Below are 23,378 nucleotides of genomic sequence, written 5' to 3'. Positions count from 1 at the left end.
CAGTACCTTAGAAATAACATTTTATCTTTTATTTACCTTAAAATATATCATGTGAACAAAGGAGACATGAATTACCTCGGTATAGATATGGTAGTACGGTCCAATGGTGATGGCAATTGTTATTTGGTGGGGTAGGCCGTAGACGAGGAGTAATTGTAGGGCGCCCCACCCTGGAGTGGCCCCTGCCTCTCTTCTCCTCCTCCAGCCCTCCACATGGGGGGGGCTGCTCTCCATCCCTATCCCACAAATATTCCCTCCCTCGTGCCTTGTATTACAAACCTTATGCCTACCATATACTACATGCCAATTACAAGATTTAAAAAAAGCATAATTTGCAATTTGAACTAAAAATAGTTTACGCATGAATTTTCATCACGTGGTATGTTTTTGAGTCAATCAATAGAGAAGTGTTCATTCTTGTGAAAATATATTCCTGCCCTCAACGTTTCCATCATTCAAACATCAGAACGCTAATTAACAGTTCATATCATCTGCATATCCAAATTCCCTAAACTCCGAGGCATCTTCATAGCTTACCAGAAATTTACCAATTTACTAATCTATATTACTCAGATGCTTTATTTTCTCTAAGGTGCTCTTCATTCGTCTTAATATGCTCCGTATCTATCCAAGTTATTTATTTTTCCTAAAATACGCGTGTTCAATAACTATATTTGACGCATTTGGACATGAATACAAAATATAATCCTCTGAACATGAAGAGGGAAATAATACTTTGAAAAGAAAAAAAAAATACTTAAGCCTATCAAACACATACCCATATCAAATAATCACCTCCAAAGATAACTTAGCTGCCAACTACCAAAATTTGTTCATACTGATGTAAATCCACCTCCACCAAGTAAAAGGGTTCTAAGATAATAATAATATTGGTACTCTTTACCATATCAAATGTAAGATCACAAATGAATTAGTTTCTCTTTAAGGAGAAGATGGAGCCATTCAGGAGGTGGGGTTTTGATACTTCCATCTGAAAGGCACCGAAAAATCACCATCTCTCCTGCTAATAATTTTCTCATAAATATTCTTCTATGTTGCTGTTGGCTAATTAATACCTATGTAAGGCATGCCTAAAAATTTTAAAGGTTGATTTTCCCCTCAAATGACCCTAAATCTAATAGATCAAGACAATTTTCTCTTCATCTACGAACTGATACAACAATGGGTCTTATGTGTACAAAGAATAAGCAAAAGTAAAGAAAACAAAAATCTATCACATACTAGTTTAGTTCTAGTTCATCAATAGTGATGTCAGTATTTGTCCCATCGTTTTCTCAGATGTGTCACCTTCATTCTCTATAGCAATACCCGACTCTAGCACTGCAGCATCCAGAGTCAACTTGCTTTTTGCAATCTCATAAACATTCTCATCAACAGTACCTTTAGTAACCAGCCTGCAAATGATACGAAACTATGTTAATTTTGCATCTACAAGTTCACAATGCATTGATGAGCCAAGAAGAAGAAATACAAAATGGGAAAAGAAGGGTATTTCTGAGCACCTGTATATAGTAACTGGCCTAATTTGGCCAATTCGATGGCAACGATCTTCAGCCTGCCGGTCAATCTGTGGATTAAAATCCATGTCATGGATAATTACAGTATCAGCTCCTGTCAAGTTCAAACCCTGCCCTCCAGCTCTCGTGGACAACAAGCACACAAATATTGAAGTGTCATTATTGAAATCATCAACTATAGTCTGCCTATCAGTCACCTGAGTACTGCTCAAAGTAAGATATATTCAATGCACAGATAATGTTAGAGAATGTATAGGAAAAAGAAACTGGAACAGTATGTTTATCTGCCCGTAAAAAATGCCTGCACTAGTTAAGCCTCATAGTAGAAAACTGGAACCAGCAATTTAAAAGAAAACAACAAAACTTTTATCCCATAAAGGAGGACAAAGAAAAGTCTATTGAAGCAGAATGTAAGCAACACCTTCCATCAAGCCGTTAATATGTAACTCCAATAACATCTAAAGTCCACTCTAAGATATCAAGCATTGATGTCCATTGGCTAAAAATCAGAACTCGATGCCCACTTCTCTTGAGTGAAGGGAGAAGTTTTGCTAAAGCCTGCAGCAACATAAAGCACACGCAAATGTAATTGATGCATGACGGTTAGACGGATGAGAGAGAAAGAGAATAAAGAATACCTGGCATTTAGCTGAAAGCATAACATACTCATCAGAAAGAGTTCCTTTACCACCAGTAATTCCATAGCGAATTAAAAGCTGTATTAACGATGTTTAAAACAAATATATGAATACCAAAACTAGAAAAGAAAAAAAAATTATAATTTTGGTCAAATTAGATTTAAAATTGCAAAAAGAGACGTCAGCATAAACTTAGCAGTTATAGCCGTCATTACGCAGAGAAGAAGAATAAAAGGGAATTGTATGCACAAAAGGTACTCATCAGTTTCCGATCCACTAGTCACTATTGAAATGGAATAAGCTATTTGGAAAGATAAGTTTAAATATGAATGATCACACTTGAACATACCTAATAATGAATGATCACACTTGAATGTACCTAATATTTTAATAAAAATAATGGCATTCTCTTAAGCGTAAATTAATGATGGCATTTAATACCCTATGCAGTCGATGCTTAAGAGAGGGAGTAGGCTGAAAGAACCAAAATAGTCTCTGTATTAGATACCTGATATCCATTTGGAATCTTCAAATTTGTGAGCTATGATTCAGTGTCAACATTGAGGTCTAAAACAAGTAAATTTGTGGATTAATAGCATTTGGATGAAGTGATCAATACGTGATAAATTTGTAGTTTTTTGTATTCATTATGGTCTGCTTAGAACTGAAATAAATATAACATCAATTCTAACCAGTACTTCATAGAAACTGTAACAAAACAAGCCATCCAAAATAAAGCCCTGCAAATAGGTATTTCGTTTTCATTAGGTTGTTTAAACGTCGTAATTGTAACTACATTCGATCTTTGAAAATTATGTAGGTATCAGTATGCTAAATATTATATGGACGGTGAACACCACAAGGAAGCATCCATCAACCTACTTTTATGGTTGACTGATGGTGATGGATCCATTCCACATCATAATGACCTAATATGCTTTAACCTCATGCCTCAAAGGAGAAAAGAGGACCCAAACTGGAAGACCAGAAAAATCTAAAATGAACTTGGAGCAAAACCACTAAGACTGTCCAAAAGTCAATCCACTCATATGGCCTATACAGGCCAGACCTTGGACAAGGTTTTGACAAATTTGGACCAGATCAAATTAGTATTTAATAATAAAATTATTAAAAATTAACTATAAAAATATATAACTTTTTTTTTCCTTAGTGGCTGACCACCGACTAGTGTCACGGACTTAAGATTCTTGCCTCAGAATCCATGCGGCCTCAGGCAGTTTCTTACTCCAAAAACACCAAGTCAGCCTAACTTTCACAAAAGAAGGATTCAACAGAATTCCTCCCAAAACACAACTCAAGCGAAAGCAACTCAAAGCCAACAAGATGAAAGAAGAATGAGATAAGAACAAGCCAGGGAAAATAAGAACACAAGAGAGAAAAGTTTGAGTGAATTCTCTCAAGGATTCTTCTTACTCAAAACTCAAGTGATTTCCAATGAGGGAAGAGGTCTCTTATTTATAGTTGAGCCTCTCCAAATCCAACAGTACAAAATTAAGCACATCAATGGCTAAGATTAAAAGGCACCTACCACCAAATATAAAATCATATCTTCTAAGATTACATATCTTATCTAAGATATGTAATCTTATAAAATAATATCTTGTAAGATCATGTTTCCATATTCGTCTAACTTGTAAATGGGCCTTCAATCTCTTCAAGCAACGGGCCGGTCCGATTGGGCCAAATGACCTCCTTCCTTCTTGATAGTTCACACAGATGTGTCATGGTTGCGGGCTCCCATGCGCAACCCATGACATTCTCCCCCACCAAATCTAGCGACGCCCTCGTCGCGTCCTCCGCATAGTATCGATCTATCTTGTCTTGGAATTGCCACAGGGCTTCAGCAGGTTCCCAACTCGTCTCACTATCCGGGAATCCCTTCCATCGGACTAAGTATTCGCGCCGCGGTCGGTAGTACTTACGTCTGACCACACGATCCACTTCGATGTTCTCGACCTCTCGATCATAGGCGACTTTTACACCAATTGGTGCTCGTTCAGACTTGCTTCGATTTAGGTCTTCTCCATCTTCATGGAATGGCTTAAGCATACTCACATGGAATACTGGATGGACTTTAAACTTTTCAGGCAACTCAAGCTTGTAGGCCACCTTGCCTACCTTCTTCACAATTCGAAATGGCCCCTCATACCGCCGAACGAGTCCTTTGTGTAACCCATCATGTCGCAAAATCAGGTGTAGTTTGGCAAGAACTGGGTCACCAACTTGAAATTGCACGTCCCTTCGATTTCGATCCGCCCATTTCTTGTTGCGCTTACTTGTCTTATGTAGACAAGCTCTAGCTAGATCGCTTTGCTCTTGCCAATCCCTCGCAAATCGATAAGCTGCTGGATTCGGTCCCGCATAACGAGTTGCAACTGCATTGGGTGTAAGCGGCTGTTGCCCCGTCACTATCTCAAACGGACTCTGGTTCGTTGCCCCACTTCGTTGTAAGTTATACGAAAACTGGGCCACATCCAACAACTTTGGCCAATCCTTTTGTGTTGCACTTACATAGTGTCAAGATACGTCTCCAACAATGCATTCACTCGTTCGGTTTGCCCATCGGTTTGGGGATGCATGCTAGTGGAAAAGTTTAAGTCTCGAGCCCATTAATTTGAACAACTCGTCCAAAATCGACCCGTGAATCGCCCATCTCGATCATCGATGATAGTGGGTACCCCAATACTTCACCACATGTTTAAGGAATAAGCAAGTTGCCTCCTCGGTGGACACTCCTTGGTTGCGGGGATGAAAGTTGCATACTTGAAAACCTATCCACCACAACAAAATACTCGCGAATCCATCGGATTTAGGCAAACCGTGATAAAGTCCATGGACAAACTCTCCCATGGGCGTTAGGAATGGGCAACGGTTGTAACAAACCGTGAGGGCTTTCAACTCAACCTTATCTTGTTGGCATATTAAACAAGTTTTCACATAGGTCTCCACATCATCACCCATGTGAGGCCAATAAAATCGATCCTCCAATAGAGCCAAGGTGCGGTGTACTCCGGGATGGCCAGCCCATTTTGAATCATGACATTCCTTCATGACTTCTCTTCGTAAATTCCCATGTTGAGGCACATATAGACGTCGCCCATGAGTGCATAGCAATTCTCCCTCGAGCCAAAATCGCCTTGTCTTTCCATCTCTAGCAAGCTCCATCAGATTTTTGGCCGTGAGATCATGGGACAGTCCTTCTTGAATGCGCTCTAATAAGGGACTCTCGGGTTGGCTTATCGTTGCAAATTCCATTTTTCGGCTAAGTGCATCGGCCACAATGTTGGCACTCCCCGGCTTGTATTCCATGCTAAAATCAAACTCTGCTAGGAAAACCTGCCAACAAGCCTGCTTGGGGGATAACTTTTTCTGGGTTAAGAAATAGCTATTTGCAACATTATCAGTGAATACCACAAACCTGGAACCCAGCAAATAGTGTCTCCATGTGCGTAAACAATGCACCACTGCCGTCATCTCTTTTTCTTGGACCGTGTATCTCCGTTCTGTCTCGTTAAGCTTTCGACTCTCGAAAGCAATCGGATGCCCATCTTGCATCAACACCCCTCCAATCGCATAATCTGAAGCATCTGTGCGTACCTCATACGCCTTTGAAAAATTTGGCAATGCGAGCACAAGCTCACTCGTCATCGCTTGCTTCACTCGGTTGAAGGCTTTCTTACACTGAGGGTCCCAATCCCACACTTTGCCTTTTTTCAACAGGTCCGTCAAGGGTGCAGTGATCTTGGAATAGCCTTCAATGAAGCGACGGTAGTAATTTGCTAATCCAAGGAAAGACCGCAACTCCGTCACCTTGGTTAGTGGCTCCCAATCGGCAATTGCTCGAACTTTATTTTCATCCATTCGAATCGTGCCACCTCCCACAATATGGCCTAGAAATGGCACTTCTCGTTGGGCAAAGGAGCATTTCTCCTTTTTGACATATAGCTCATTTTCTCGTAGAGTTTGGAACACCTCCCCCAAGTGTCCCACATGCTCTTCGAGCGTCTTACTATACACCACAATATTGTCAAGATAAACAACCACAAAACGATCCAAGAAAGGTTGTAATACCTTATTCATTAGGGTACAGAATGTGGCCGGAGCATTTGTCAACCCGAACGGCATCACCAAGAACTCAAAGGACCCATACCTAGTTACACAGGCTGTCTTGGGCTCATCCCCTTCGGCTATTCTCACTTGGTGGTACCCCGATCGCAAATTCAACTTAGTAAACCATCTCGCGCTACCAAGTTGATCGAACAAATCTGCAATAAGAGGAATGGGATACCTGTTTTTTATAGTGATTTTATTTAAGGCCCTATAGTCGATGCACATTCTCAAAGATCCATCATGTTTCTTTTGAAATAACACAGGTGCACCGAATGGGGCTTTAGATGGTCTAATGAACCCGGCATCTAAAAGCTCTATCAACTGCTTTCGCAATTCCTCTAGTTCCGGTGGAGCCATCCGATATGGTGCCCTTCTTTGGCGGTTCAAGATTGGGCAACACTCAATCTTGTGGTCCACCTCCTCTTTGGTGGCAATCTTTGGGCAACTCCATGGGCATTACATCTTGAAATGACTTTAGCAACCGTTCCACTTCCTTTGGAATTTCCCCCTCAAATTTATCATCCATATTGTCTCTCAAGGTAGCTAGGTAGGAGACTTCATTTCGACGGACTCCTTTGGCAAATTGAATTGCCGACAAGGTTTTTCCCTCCATGCTTCCCTTCCTTTTCATTCTCACCATATATCGTTGGTTTGCATCGGAGATTGTCATGTAATTCTCAGAAGGGTGAATATCCGCATTAAGCCTATCAAGTAAACTTAATCCAACTACAAAATCGTAATCATCAAGTGGGATTACCTTAATGGTCGCTTTGCCCGCCCACTCGCCAAGTTTGAGTTCTACCCCTTTTGCCACTCCTGTTATGGGAATGCTTTCTGAATTCACCGTTTTGATTCGTCCCGAATCTTCCTCAATTCTAAGGCCAAGTTCCTTTGCCATTTCTTTGGACATGAATAAATCAGATGCACCAGTATCAACAAGTGCATTCAATCTTCTGCCAGCTACGATGATGTCCACAAACATCAACCCATTGTTTAACTTCTCTTCGACACCTCCTAATATCGAATTAAGGCTTTTGGTGTCATCTTCGGCTTCCTCGCGTGCCTCCACGGCATGAAAAGCGGCTCTCTTTGGACAGACACTTATTCTATGTGGGCCTTGGCAAAGAAAGCACTTCATTGGTCCTTTTCTATCCCAAGGTTTACCTTGACTAGACTTTGGGCCTTCGTCATTCTTTTCCCCTTGATCCTTGTCTCCCCCACCATTGCCTTTGGGTCTCGACTTGGGTTTGAAAGAATCATTATTATCAAACTTTCTACCCCCAACATCATAGAAATTTTCTGCCTTGGCCATAGCTTCGGTCAATTCGGTGATATCTAGGCGACGCAACTCTTGCTTGGCCCACATTTTTAAACCATCCTCGAACCAATAGAATGCTTCTTTCTCATTCAAGTCTGAGATCTGAAGCATCAACTCACTAAATTCCCGAACATAATCTCGAACAGTGCCTTGTTGCGTAAGCCGACGCAACTTAGCACGAGCCTCCTTTTCGGCATGTTGTGGATAAAACTGCTTCTTCAACTCTCTTTGGAACTCCTCCCAAGTTCCAATGGTCGTTCCTCCACGTTTCTCATCCGTGGACCTACGTCTCCACCACAAGAGAGCAACATCAAAAAAGTAAATTGAAGTTGTGTTTACCTTGGTGGCATCATCCTCAATGCCAATTGCTCGAAAATATTGCTCCAATTCCCACAGGAAGTTGTCCACTTCTCTTGCGGACCTAATCCCCTTCAACTTCTCGGGTTTTGGAACATCCACATGACGTTGCTTCGGTCCCGAAGCCAACATCCCACTTCCCAGGGCAGCCTTACAGATTCTGAGCTCCCCCTTAAGCTCAGCAATCTCTTCCTTCATGGCAGTCAGCAGGGCCTCAAGAGCTTCGTCCCTCCCTGTCAATTTGTCCGAAGTGAATCTGAGGGAGTCCAACACAAACTCCTTGCTATCTTCCCTCAGTTCCTCCATACGGGTTAGGACCACTTCGAGTGTCTCCTTCGTGTCACCAACAGACTCCTCGAGATTAACCACTCGAATTTCCAAGCTCGACAACATATCCCTCGATCGACTAGCCTTTCTAGCCCTCCCACGGGTCTCCATTGGCTCATTCTGATCAACAACTTCTTTCGACATATCTCAAAAGTGCTTTCGAACTGGCTCTGGTACCAACCGTCACGGACTTAAGATTCTTGCCTCAGAATCCGTGCGGCCTTAGGCAATTCTTACTCCAAAAACGCCTAAGTCATTAACTTCCACAAAGAAGGATTCAATGAATTCCTCCCAAAACACAACTCAAGCGAAAGCAACTCAAAGCCAACAAGATGAAAGAAGAATGAGATAAGAACAAGCCAGGAAAATAAGAACACAAGAGAGAAAAGTTTGAGTGAATGCTCTCAAGGATTCTTCTTACTCAAAACTCAAGTGATTTCAATGAGGAAGAGGTCTCTTATTTATAGTTGAGCCTCTCCAAATCCAACGGTACAAAATTAAGCACATCAATGGCTAAGATTAAAAGGCACCTACCACCAAATATAAAATCATATCTTCTAAGATTACATATCTTATCTAAGATATATAATCTTATAAAATAATATCTTGTAAGATCATGTTTCCATATTTGTCTAACTTGTAGATGGGCCTTCAATCTCTTCAAGCAACGGGCCGGTCCGATTGGACCAAATGACCTCCTTCCTTCTTGATAGTTCACACAGATGTGTCATGGTTGCGGGCTCCCATGCGCAACCCATGACACTAGGCTTAGGTAAAGAACTTAAAAGGAAAATTTTGGACCACAGCCTGGCCTATGGACACCCAAGAACTTATATGACAAAAAAAAATAGCCTACATTATCATTGAAGTTGTCAGTAATTAAAATCACATCCTTGATCACTCACATAGCAATTTAGGTTGACTAAAATATTTTTCAAATCTTGAGTTCCCTCATCTCAGTTTCGACATAAAGTCAATTATGGGCTCAGAACATATTGGTGTTGAAAACCAGTTTCAATCACTCACCTCAGAATTTAAGCTTTTAGGTTGAATCAGTCTGCAACTGTTTTTATACTACAAAACAACTTAAAATAGGTTCACTACTAAGGGAACTATTGCAGAAAGAGAACTAAACTACAGGACTTCATATTGAGTGGAAAATTTAGGGAACATGCTGATAAAATGAAGAGAAACTACCAACCAACCTGCAACCCTGATACTCAAAGATATTCTCATCCTTTTCCAGTACTTAAAAGTCTTCCTTGTTAACTCTGATCTATCTTCTTTTTCAACCTTCACAAATAATTTAAATTTCCTATTCTATAAACTACTTCAAATACGTTGAATGACTCTCGTTTAACAAACAGAATAAAGAATAAATATACATAAAACAAACAGTAATCATCGCAAGCCTCAAGTCTTGAAAAGGGAAAAGGAAATTTCTTAATCAAAAGAATTACCCGATTAATAGAGAAGTCATTGTAATTCTTTAGTTCCTCAATTACTCTGTCCAAGGTACATTCAAAAACACCCATTGAATGCAACCTTTTAGCAAAGCGAACAACGTCCTCATCATTATAAATTCGCCTCACTAATAATGGATGATTTGCAATCTAGAGAAGTTTAAAGCAAAGATATTAGGTTTAAGCACCAGAGACCCTTTTGAAATTAAACACATGGCAACGGAAGGATAAGGAATATAAATGAAGCACCTTTCTAAACTGAACAAAATAGTTTGAGATCTGACGTTGAGGAAGAATTCCAACAATATTATTCATATCAGATTCTGAAAGCTTAGCTATCCGTGCTCGTGAGATTGTACGATACTCCTCTATGGCTTCCCTATATGCATCTTCTTGTTGCTTCTCCATAATTACATGCTCAACCTGCAAAAGGGATACTTAGCTACACTAGAATATTGAAACAGTTACCGCTACAGAGGAATTTTCAAATTAAAGTCCCTCAATAAAGTATACACATTATCTAATCAAAACCTAAGAGTAAGAAAGCATCTACCCGTTGCATCTTTGGGACAAGTTGCTGCATCACAACAGATTTCAGACGCCTCAAGATGAATGGTCCCAGAATGGACTTCATACGACCAACCAACTCCCTATCTTCTGCATTTAGTCGCTTTTTCAAGTCTACATCCTCAGTGGCGAAAAGATCAGGCATCATGAACTCTAGCAACGACCACAGCTCCTGCAACAAAAAGCTATCCACTCAGCAGCAACAAAATAACATGTACAATACTCAGAAGCAGCTTTAGAAAACATATTTTCTAATACCAGCAGCATTTTATTCAGACAAAAGAAAAATCTTATCAGAAGGTTTCATGATAACAGGAGAGGTATTTCTTACCAAAATGAGATTCCATTGACAGCAAAGAAAATATATGAAAGACTAAGGAACAAAAGACATTTTTATCTAAACTATAAATTCAAAGCATGATTCATTGAGTTGCAATATTGCTGTCATAATACAGTCTACATTGAAAAGAATTGCTTCATTTTTCCCATAATAAATTTTGGTTCTCTTTGAGAAATAGTTTTTAATGGATGAAATTCTATGCTTCAGCATAACAGAACTTTTTCTCAATAATGTGAACCATATGACTCACTGAACCATACCACCACAATGCTCAATAACCATTGTTTACTTAAATTACTTCTGGTTCTAGAATTACTTTAGGACAGAGGAGAAGGTAATAGTACATGTAAATCATTTTGCAGCGGTGTGCCTGTTAGCATAAGACGCTGTTTTGCAGTTCGAGCAACTGACATTAGGTTTTTCCACCCATAGCTGTTCTTATCCTTTAAAGCATGGGCCTCGTCCATTAGCACACAGCTCCAATGCCAACGTTTCAGAATTTTACGATCATCCTTCTGTTGCACACTATAGAAACCACTAATAAAAACCAAATACACACATGTACACACTCATGTAGACAAACAAACAGAATAGAACACAAACCCAGATAACAAAAAGCATACCTGTGTCTTTCAAAAAGTGAATAGCACACAAGGAGGACATTAAATGGAGGTGGTAATCCAGCTTTGGACAAAGAGCTCAACTCTTTCGAGTAAGCTGCTCTGCCAGCACCATGATACTGAAGTACAGAAAATGACGGGCACCACTTCTTAAGTTCTATTTCCCAGTTTTCTAAAACTGACGCAGGACAAACTATCAAATGAGGACCAGGATCATTTTTCAGATGTTTCAGCAAAGTTAAATATGTAATAGCCTGTAGAGGAAAGCAATTTAGCCTGATAAAATGAAATGTAGACAGGATTTATCTGGGAAAACAAATTAGTCTTCTGGTACCTGAATGGTTTTCCCAAGACCCAGCTCATCTGCCAATATAGCTGCACATATACAAAAAGTTGTTAGCCCTTCCAAACCATACCAATTACCTAAAACATAGACAAATATGTACTTGGAGCCTAAAATTATAAGTCTAGGGACAAATCTTTTCGTGCATATATATCTTATTAACACGACTGCCCCAAATCTCAGCATCAAATGACTTGGGCATGAATTTGACAAGCAAGTAATAATAATAAATTATTTGGAAGAGGGAGGATTTTCAAATAAGAGAAGAATTGGATCAAGTCAACAAAAACCAGACAATCAGCATCCAAAACAGTGAAAAAAATCTAGACAAAGAAGCATCAGCATCTAATATATAGGTTGTAACAAACTAATAGCAATAAGTATTGATGATTGTGTACCACACTTATTAGCCAGTAAAAAACTGGAAGGCCAGATTACTTTACTATTAACATCAGTATATGAAAAAAGAAAGCAAAAGAAACAACCATTCCCTGTTTGGCTTATTCAAAATCAAATGCAGCAATAGGACCCCCAACCCTGCCAAATTCTTGTCACGTTCTTTTTCTTTTCAAATTGGAAACTTATTGAAACAATCATGATTCTCAAAGATCTCTTTTGTGGCTTTCTTAAACTCAACAAAAATTCAATATCATTCCCTGAAAATTAAGAGTATAAAACCTAAATATTATCTATTCTAGAAAGCCATTATTACTCAAGGTTCTTATCATTTCCTTCTCCCCCCTTCCCAATCAAAGTTATAGACACATTCCAAGAAAGTGACAGATGATGAAGGTTGATGCAGTTATTATGCAACACAAGATTTGACAACACCACCCATAGTTCTGAATTTCATGTTCTGTTTCTTCATCTTAAATTTTAGTCACCCAATAAGAATTAAAGATCTCCAACTATACATGAGAATCTAGGCCAATACAGACATCTAAGAATGAGCATTTAGGTTTTACAGAAACCGTTTGTTCTTACTTCTCAGCCTATTTCTATTAGATATAGGAATGTGTTCAAGAATTTATCAAATCTCAGCAACAAATACAAATTATTATTTAGGAACCACATCAATAACAGAAAAACCTAGAAATATAAAGCCCAGGCATAACAGAACTGGTGTCCAAGGATTAAAACAAGTACGTCCTCCAATACCCTTTCGATGCAACAGAAGAAGAAAGTTTACACCAACTAGTTGATATGGCTTGAGAACTGGCCGAAAACCAGAATCCACAGCCCCACATGCAACATCAACATCATTCTGCAAGAGTAAGACATAAGCCAATTTAGAAACAAGCCTATCTGAAAACCAAAAGGTAATGTTGAACAGATATTGCATTCATACATTCCCCGATTTCGGCCATGTAGTATCTCAAAACAATCGTCTCCACAAAAATGATGTAAAAACGAAATTTCAAGCAATACCAATTTGCAACTATTGTGGTGATTTCCATCAAACTACAGCTTAAACATAAAGCATAATGACATGCATTCACCTAATTAAGTCGATCTGAACTTAATGCAAACTTTTGCAATTTCACAGAGCTCTTTTCTAAATAAATATATATATATATAGATAAAAAGTTCGAGTGATCACGGCCTTCGCTGCCTCAATTTTCTCAGTAACCAAACAAAAAAAAAAAAAGATGCTTTCAACTTCTTTTCAATAAAATATACCTGTGTAACGATTCTCACGGAAGAAGCTTCTACTTCGGCGTATCGTTCACAAGAAGCGGCAGAACTCCCATAGAGCTCCTTCCGAAGCTCAGTCGATATTTTCGCACACTTTTGCAACGCCTTCCCTACCACGTCATCCTCTTGCAGTTCCTCTATTTCTTCACTTGACTCAACATCAAACACCTCATCAGAGCAAGCATTTTCATCGTCTTCCTCGTTGTCATCAACCACGAATCGACGGACACGGTTGACAGGCCGGGCGACATCCTCGGCTTCAACATCGTCGTCTTCCAAGTTGAAGACCCCGTCGTCCTCCAAATGTTGGATTTCGATGCAATCGTCGCTGCTTTGGCCGGAATAATTAGTGTGAGATTGGGAATTGAAAGAGAAAGATTCGATTGGAGGAGGGTTAGCGCTTTTCTTTGAAACCCGGGAAGGCTTGAAAGAATGATTCTCCATCCATCGTCTGAACTTTCGTCCAAAACGCGCTTCATTTTTGGTTTTTCCTTTAAATTCTAGCGCATATGAGTCTAGAGGTTTTAACTTCTTAAACACAAGTGAAAGTAAACAGAAGTTTAAGCGGTCATCTTTATTTATTTACCAGATTGTTTATGTTTACTAAACCAAAATATCACTGACTTAATTTATTCATTGCATAATTTGTCATTGCTTAAAATATCACTGTAATTTCTTCTTTTTTTTAATTTAAAATCTTGATCCAATTATTTTGATTAAATTTATTGGTATGGTATTTTAAATTAAAAAAACATAACAATTTATTCACCTCTTCCAATTTTACTTAAAAAATTATTTTTATCAAATCACATCAAAATAGATAAAAATATTAATTATTTTAATTTTCTTAACGACATGACACATTAACATTTAATTATTTTTTAATTTAAAAAATTCAAAAGAATTATAAAACTTGTTTTAAAATTTAAAAATCATTAACATTATTTAAAAGTAGAAAAAATTTAATATTTTTAAATTTTAAAAATTAATTAAATATTAGATATAGGACTTTTTTATAAAATTAGAGAATTAAAAAATATTATATAAAAAATTCACTCAATAGTCATAAACCTAAATTTAATAAAATAATTTTAATTTTTAACAATTAAATCTAAATTTTAAAAGTTGAAAAGTAAATAGACTAAATTTTTAAAATACAAAAACTCAATTCCAAATTTAAAAAAAAAAGTAAAAAGAAACTTTGTTGTTATAAATAAGATTTTTGTATAAATTCTTCATTAAACTAGTGTAGCCATGCGCTGAATCCGTGAGTTAAAAAAATTATTATTATAAAAATATATTTCAAAGAAAATAAGATAGTCATAAAATGAAGTTAACTGAAACATCATAGTCTATGCTAAAGTGTGATCTGTACTGAGAGTATTATTATGTTCGAAAACTAAAGCTCCGAATCACTGAAATGCTTACAACTTTAAAACTAGTTTTTACATGAATGATTCATAATTCTGCAAACTATTCAGACTCCTATAAAAAGTTAGGTGGTCGAGCATGTTCATTGTCGGGTAAACTATAAAAGTAATCAGTTTTATTTACTTCATATTACATTTTAGTCATTTATATTTGAAATATTACGTTTTAGTTACTTACGTTCGAAATATTACGTTTTACTTACTTGCGTTATCGTTCTGTTACGAAGTGATCACTCTACCATTAAACTTCGTTACCTACGTAACGGCAATTCTACATGACAATTCAAATAGATTTTAAATACCAACTTGAATGTGTTACGTGACAGTCCAAATTAAATTTATTTAAATAGAAACTTATTTTTATACCAATAATTGAACATTTAAGTTGGTATTTAAAATCTATGTAAACTGTAACGTAGAACTGCTGTTAGGGAGGTAATGAAATTTAATGGTAGAGTGGGCACTTCCTAACAAAATCATAACGTAAGCAACTAAAACGTAACATTTCAAACATAAGCAACTAAAATATAATCTAAAGCAAACAAAAGTAATTATTTTTATAATTTACCCGTTCATTGTCCGACTCCTCAAAGGATCATAGAAGTAAGCCCCAAAAAACCAACCTCGTTGCCTGTCCGGCTTTCTGCTTCGATATCACTCAATGCACATAATCCTGGCATTTACCCGGAGCTTTACATGCCGGACATATGCCAACGCCAACACGATATGTGTCTGTTTTATACTTGTCAAGCCTACTACAACTGCAGATCAATCAGGCATAATAGATTAACACTGTCCAAGCTTCCCAAACAGATAATGTTTCTTCCGATTCCATACAGAGATCCTCTGAACCTTCATTGGCTCGTTCAATAATTCAAACTCCAACGCTATCTGATCTCCTCAATGTGGTGCAGAAGGGCCCAGAAAACAAACCACTGTCGCTTCGCTATCGCTGTTGTCTCTGATGCACACAAACCATGTCATGCTTATAGCATCACCCAGATCTACTACCTCCAACACGATATACATTAGTCTAATACCCATCAAACCCACAACTGGAGAAGACATTTAACATTCTCCTCCATTGAGTTTGACATTGGAGTCCCAGAAATCAAATTCCAATCTCCATTTGATATCCTCTGTGTTTGCAGGTCAAACATAGCCTTCCTTGTCAGTTTACACAAGCTCAATAATTCCATTACCTATAACACATCAACAATCCTAGATATCTAAACCGAAGTAATTAAACATAAAAATATACATCCATAAACACATAACCGAAATAATGATTCATCATTAAATATGGAATTGGAAACGGAAAAAAGAAACCAGTTTCACAGTTTTTATGGCACTAGTTTCCCCATATAAAATAAAGGGAAAAATATATAATACTAAAAACTTACCTGAAGAGAACAGTATCATCTGCTGTAAACCTTTTTATCTGCACCGACAGTCAGAGTACAAGTATGCGGAGTTGCGGACTGAGAAATGCAGCTTTGCTTTACCTAAATGATAAGTGTATTAAAAAAATGAAAGCCATTGAAGCTAGCACGATACAGGTCAACTGAAAAGCAACCCTGACAAGAAAGCTAGTGAACAAAAAAGGAAGTCTTAAATTGATGATAAAAGGGGCATCTGGATTCTTACACACCAAGCCCTACTCAAATTACTTAAAATTCATAAGATAAAAGATATTTTTGGAAAAATGTTTCTGTGGCATAGATGTAAACTCAGACTATGAGCTATCCACAAGTGTCTTGATATTGTAACCATGGACTTAATTGTATATGCGGACTGTAATTCAGTTGAATAAAAATTTGGTATTTGTCAGTGCAAAGATGCCTATCACCTAAAGAAGCATGGTCGCAACACTCGACAAAATCTTACAAAGAATCAGTTCCTCAAACCTACTTCTCAACTGAACTTGTATAACTTCCATAGCAGCCTTCAGGTGTCAAAACTACTAGGGGAAAAGGAAAGGATAAACCCTATCACTTTCAATATTTCATGATACCATAAGAAATCAAAAGCAAATATGAAGAGTATGGGAAAACAAATCTAATTTTATCAGTTCTTTTACTAAGACGTCTTATACTGCAGTCTCATCCTATAAAAACTATGCATCAATAAGATACACTATTCCCACTGTTTCTACACATTGAAGAAACTAAAGTTATCAGTTGTGACCATAACTCACCAGTCAGCATCAAGGGATGGAACATACGATCTATGCACAGTGCATCAAAAGCTTTTTTGGCTCCAAAAAAACATCTTCTGCCCAAAGTTTTGCATCATTAAGAAACAACACAGTAAGGATTCGTTATTAACGATTCTGCTCAAACATGTTTGCATTCTCACGACCAGGATTGCCCACAGTTTCTTATTCTATTTTATGGTACACCCCAGTCCTCCAGTTCATGTTTTGTACACAGCTTGAACAAGAGGACCAGACAATTAGACTTTAAGTTTGTACACTCGGAACAGCAAGATGGACGGGACTAGTAATTAAACCCATCTTAGCCATTTCATTTTGCAACTCAATGGCTTCAGTAACATGTCCGAGCTCATAGTACTTCCTTAATACACCAATGCAAAGAATTTCATCAGGGAGAATATGCTTGCTTATCATCTCATCCAGAAATTCTCTTGCTTTCTCTAACTGGCCACATCGGCAAAACCCTGAAACCAGGGAAGTGTAAGCCGGCAAATCAAGCTCCATGCCCATTTCAATCATTCTGTCCCGCAGATTCAAAGCTTCCTTAAAATTCCCATGCTTCAGATTTCCATCTATTAAAGCAGTGTAAGCAGTTGTATCCAGAACCAATTTTTTACTAAGCATTTCATCGAACATGCTTTTGGCTGCTTCAATGAAATTATTTTTACAGAGGCCATCGATCAATACTGTATAAACTGCAACATTAGGTTGCAAATTGAAATCTGGCATTCTATTGAAATAATTAGTTGCCTCTAGAACCAATCCATTTTTGCACAAACCATCAACCAAAACACAAAAAGTCACAACTGTAACTTCAATTCCCAGGTCCCACATTTCTTCTAGCAGATTCAGTGCCTCACTGGTTTTCCCCGCCTTAAAATAAGAATCCATGATTGTAGTATATATGACTGGATTCAGACTCAGTCCAGATGCCTTCATTTCATCGGTGACACATTTAGTTTCTTCTATTTTATCATCGTTGCATAGTCCCCAGATGATAGTTCCATGCAACAAAAGGTCTGGTTTAATGCTTTTCTCCTTCATTTCTTTCAAAAGATTCAATGCATGCTCCATCTTCTTAACTTTCATATAGCCATGAGTAAGGGCAGTATAAGCTTGCACATTAGGAGTTAAACCAGCTTTCAGCATTGCCCTAAAAACTTCCTCTGCTTCCTTAGTTCGCCCTGCTTCACAAAGGCCATCGATTATAGTTGTATATGTAACAATGTTCAAGGCAATATTTGCCTGCAACATCTCATTAGCCAGCTTCAATGCTTCAGTTAGGTTACCAGCTTTACAATTAGCATCGATTAAAGAAGTATACGTGTACTCATTGGGAAAAAGACCAAGCCGCCTCATATCAACTAAGAATTTAATCCCTTGCTGCATCATCCCTTCCTTGCAAAATGCATCAATAAATGTGCTATAAGTAACAACATTTGGTTTCAACCCCTTATTCCTCATTTCACGAAAAAACTCAAAAGCTCGAGGCATCATCTGAAATTTACAAAAGCAGTTTATCAAGGCATTGTATGTAATTACATCAGGGTCACACCCTACGTTCTTCATCTCTTCAAAATAGAAAAGGACTTCATCCAAAAATCCTACCTTTCCATATCCATCAAGTAGGGAGTTATATGTGACAACATCCGGTGTTAGGCCAATCTCTTTCATTTGTCTAAATAACATTCTTGCAGTCTCCAAGTCCCCTTCTTTGCACATACAATCTATCACTATATTATAGGTGTAAACTGACGGGGCGATGCCAGCCCCAACCATTTCCTCCAAAAATCTCCGAGATTGGTCCCTCCTCCCCGACTTACAAATCCTATGTAAAAAAGCATTGCAAGAACGAACTTTAGGCAAAACTCTAAACCTTTTCATTTTCGTAAAACATCGGCTAGCCTCCTCAAGTAATCCCGTATCCACCAACACACTAAACAAAGCATCAAACACCCCAAAACCATACGGACAAACATTCCTAGTAGACCAAAGAACATCAAAAAAATCGCAACCTGGAAGCACTACCCCACGCCTTGACAAAATGAATTCCTTAAGAACAGCAGTAGCATCAAAATACATTCTACCATAAAACAAAATGTGTACTAATCTACAATAAGATTCACTTGTAGGGCTAAACCCTTTCTGGGTTTTCGCCAATTTGAAGAATTTCAATGCCAAATGAGGTTCCTGTTTCAAACCAACCAAAATCTTAGACACCCAAATGGGTGCCAAGCTTGAACCAAATAAACTGACAATCTTTGGGTCATTCCATTGGTCCTGTCGAATGATTTTACACAATGATTCCCTACTGAGATCATCTAAAAAAATGTTTGTATTACAATTAGACTTAGTCCCAAATGGGAACTTGATCACAAAACAAAAACTAGTGAACAAAACAAAAGGGCAGAAAACAAGAGAGTTATTGGAGGGTGGAGAAAAACTGAGGAGATGAGGGTTTTGAAAGAGAAGAAAAGGGTGGCTTACTCTGGCAGGGATGCTGCGGTTGATGTGTAAGAGATTGCGGAGAGATACAAGCATTTTGGTTAAGAAACTTAGAGTTGCAGAGATTAGCTTCATTTTTTAAGCTGAGATTGCATTTTTTTTAAACAAATTCGTAGACTGATTAAGTGAGAACTGGGAACTGGGGAATGAGTTTTGGTTAGGGTTTAACAATGTAGCAGAGAAGGCGTCTAGGTTAATGGGTGATGAACTATAGTGGTAGGCCATCGACTGCTTCTCTAGAGATTTTGGGCTTTCAGTTCTCAGCCCACTACAACCCAAAGTGTTGAAGTGCAGTATTAAACTTGTTAAAAAGTAAAAACTGTTAAACGTGTAATATCATACCCAAAATTTTAATTTTGTATAATTTTATATATTAATTTTAATTTCATTCAATTTTTATAAAAAATTAATATTATTTTGATATAACACCATTTTACATTTACATATTATATATATAAATAATTATCCTTTTGAAATATAAAAAGTTGATGTATTCATTTATTTAATTTTGTATATTTAAACTAAAATCAAAATTTAATGAATATAATTGAAAAAACCAAAGATCATTTATCAAATTGTATATTGATTCAAAGTTCATGTATAATTTTTTATATTTATCCAAAAAAAGAGTTTAAACCTATGTCATATAAGAGTGAAGAAGTTTTAACCATCACTCCAAATAAGTATTAACAATTGTACTAATAAAAAAAGAATAAAACTAGTTTACGAAGCTTTAGTTAAATATTCCACATTTGTTAAAAAATTATGGAATAACTAAAATGTACTTGAGGAAGTGGCCACTTATTGAAGTGTTACAACAAAGTTGGACAATATTCATATTTGTGAGATTCCCCCAAAAAAATGTTTGTTTTACCATCACACAAAAAATATTTTGTTACTAATGAACAAGATATTGAGGAATTGTTCATACTTAAAATCATAATTATTGATACAGTCTTTTCCACATAAAAAAGGAATCTTTTGTTACAATATAAGCAGAAATGATGTGAATTATTCAAGAATAGAAGTGGATTTACGTTATAAAAAGAAGATATCAATGAACTTCTATGAAACGGTTTCACGGGATTCAGTCAATTGTCTTAATTGTGGGATATCATTAAGAAATATGAATCCATGTTATCAAAAGATTTCTTGCGATTATTTGGCAACTTATTGAACTTGATTCTTGACTTGTGTTGATATTGTGGTGTGTATCTAGCACATCAGTGAAGATGTATCACTTGAGGAAACTATTTTGGAAAATCGGATCAGATCATGCTTATCTAATCCTTTGAATTGAGGATATTGGATAGGATTACAACATTGATATCTTAGCTACCAAAAGTCATTATTTATCTTGTTTATTATTACCCCATTGTTTTCAACTAGGTTAGTTGTTGTTTAATACGGATTGTGATAGATCATAATATAAGGCATATCTTCAACCTCCACTATCAACTCCATAATTAGGGTTGAGAGAGAGGTAAGGAATGGACCAAGGAGCTTACAATTCAAGCCTTACCGAGTTACTTCATGTTAGATCAAGCTCATGTCAAGCTTGATTCACACATTAAACAACCAGATTAAGCTTCGCTTATACACTTTTCTCCAAGCTCATAAGCTTAGGGCAATTAATTATCCTCAATACCTCGTATCAATCTTTTCACCTACACATGCATGTAATTGAATTGCATAGTAAAGTACAACTGATCCATGAATATAGGAAACTAAAAAGTATATATCAATATAGATGTGAGACAGGGATGTCCTTTTTGCCTCTATTTTATAGATTTATTCAAATGAATATGATTGATTGTTAGAAATTTTATTATTATTTGGTAGATATGTATTCGTGCACACAAACTATATGGTTTGGCTTTCAAGTTGAGGTTGAAAGGATAAGAGGGCATCTGTAACACCCCGAAAATTTCTATAGTAAGATATTATCCTTTATATAGTAAAATAAGGAAATAAAGTGACAAGAAGAGGAAATTTGAGTTATGTCATTGGGAAGTATATTATGACATATTAATTCAAGAAAGGTCTAAATTGTAAAAGTGAGAAAAGTTTTGTTGCCAAAGAGTAAATACTCAAAATTTAAGGGGTTGAAGTGTAAATATGAAAAGTTGAAGGACTAATAGTGCAAATATTTTAAGGGTGGAATGATCTAGAAACTAAGGAAAATTGATGAATTAAGACCAAATTGAATAGGTGAAGAATTTTGAAGGACTAAATTGCAATTTTACCAAATTAAATGATGACTCAAGAATGAAATTTTAAAAGATCACAAAGGGCAAAATGGTCAATTGGAAGAGAGAGAAATCTAGAAAGCAATGATGATGTTGGTGATATTTTATAATTATTTAATTAGATAATTATTATTTATTTAATATTTTAATAAGATATTTATTATTTTATTATTTTATTTAGTATATATATATATATATGTGTGTGTGTATGGAAAAAAAAAAAAGAAAGAGGGAACAACACCATCCATCTTTCCATGCAACCAACGTTGGAAGAGAAGAAAAGAAAGAAAATTTTCTTTTCTTTACAATTTGGTCCTTCTACCAAAAATTCACCATTTTACCCAAAAATCAAAAGAATTTTCATAGCTACCAAGAGAGAAAAATGTTAAGGAGACTATGGGAAGTTAGAATATCAAGTTGGATTCAAGAAATGGAAGCTGAAGGAGAGAGAAAATCAAGATGAAGATTGAAATCAATAGAACAAGGTAAGAACATCATGATTTCAATATATTTTTAAGTTTGATATTATTGAAAAAGCATGGGATTGATGTTAATGTAGAGTTTCCTTACATATGGTCCTATGTTCTTGATATGTTAGTGAAGAGAAAATAAGAGAAAGTGATGAGAAAGAGTGTAGAGAAAGAAAATAATGGTGTTATAAACATGGTAATTAATATCTTGCACTAAAACAGTTTTGGACAGCAGCAGTAGTCTAAATTTGAAAAATCACCAAAAATTTTGGAAATCGAATTAGGAGTTGAATAAAATATGAAATTAAATTTTATTAAGTCTAGTTTTTCATAGAAGAAACGCTGTACGCAATGAAATTGTAAATTGTGAGATATAGCAAATTTAGTTAGACAAGGTCAGAATGATTTTGGGTTCACCTGTTCTGACTTTGTAAAATCATAAAAAATCGGATAAAAAAAATTATGGGCTTAAATTTATATGTTTATAATCCTGAATGAGTATATTTTCAATAGAAATAAACGGGAACATCATTCGAATTCTGTACGAGGTGATAATTAATTTTTAATAAAGAAGGGTCAGAACTGTCAGATAGTAGAACAGAGGTGAATTTAAAGAATAAACTGTACTTATTGGCTAAACCAAAAATTCTGAAAATTTTATGGTAAGAAGATATGTAATTCTAGTTTCAGGTAAAATTAGCAGATCTTAATTTCGAGTTCTTTAGCTCAAGATATAAATAATTTAATGACTATGACTCAAATGGACAGTTTTGAATATACATATAAGTAAATAGTGAAATTATTGATAATGTTATTTATAGCAAGTTATGTAAATTAAGGATGTGAAATGAAGAGGAGGAGGAGAAAAATATGTATGAATATTCAGCTAGCATGGCTAATTTGCATGTTTTATGCTCAGGGACTAAATTGAATAAAAGTAAAACTTTATGGGTAATTTTGTAAAAATGTTAGAAATGTCCAATTCGCATGAAATGGATTATTTTATTATTTAAAATTGCAAAATTGAATGAAATTATTAATTTAGTTCAAGATCGGGAAAAATCATGTTTTAAGGATTGAATTGAAAAGCATTGAAATTATGGAAAATTCTGATATTTTATAGAATTCATGGGTTGTTATCAATTTGTATGAGAATAACGGCTGGAAATAAG

General features: G+C 36.4%; 1 protein-coding gene and 1 pseudogene across 4 annotated transcripts; both read right to left on the bottom strand.

The window, feature by feature from the left end:
- Positions 1–1,031: 1,031 nt before the first annotated feature.
- Positions 1,032–13,831, bottom strand: LOC108479836 (protein CHROMATIN REMODELING 19-like; annotated as a pseudogene).
- Positions 13,832–14,690: 859 nt separating this feature from the next.
- Positions 14,691–19,758, bottom strand: LOC108479994 (putative pentatricopeptide repeat-containing protein At2g02150). Of its 4 annotated transcripts, none has more exons than XM_017782880.2 (3): positions 16,965–19,758; positions 16,171–16,272; positions 14,691–15,969 (listed from the first exon to the last, which is right to left on the bottom strand). In XM_017782880.2, exon 1 carries the CDS (start codon positions 19,560–19,562, stop codon positions 17,229–17,231), a length of 2,334 nt encoding a protein of 777 aa, XP_017638369.1. In that variant the 5' UTR covers positions 19,563–19,758; the 3' UTR covers positions 14,691–15,969; positions 16,171–16,272; positions 16,965–17,228. The 4 variants fall into 4 exon arrangements, with proteins under 4 accessions (XP_017638369.1, XP_017638370.1, XP_052879430.1 ...); XM_017782881.2 differs by having other exon boundaries at positions 14,691–15,906; XM_053023470.1 differs by having other exon boundaries at positions 14,691–16,272; positions 16,965–18,479; positions 18,591–19,758.
- Between the last annotated feature and the right edge of the window lie 3,620 nt (positions 19,759–23,378).

The sequence above is a fragment of the Gossypium arboreum genome, chromosome 12 (assembly GCF_025698485.1).
Source record: "Gossypium arboreum isolate Shixiya-1 chromosome 12, ASM2569848v2, whole genome shotgun sequence".
NCBI lineage: Eukaryota > Viridiplantae > Streptophyta > Magnoliopsida > Malvales > Malvaceae > Gossypium > Gossypium arboreum.
This window is presented reverse-complemented; position numbering and strand designations above follow the sequence as displayed.

Coding starts and splice junctions, on each gene's coding strand:
- LOC108479994 (XM_053023469.1), bottom strand. CDS start 19,562: ATGAAGCTAATCTCTGCAACTCTAAGTTTCTTAACCAAAATGCTTGTA.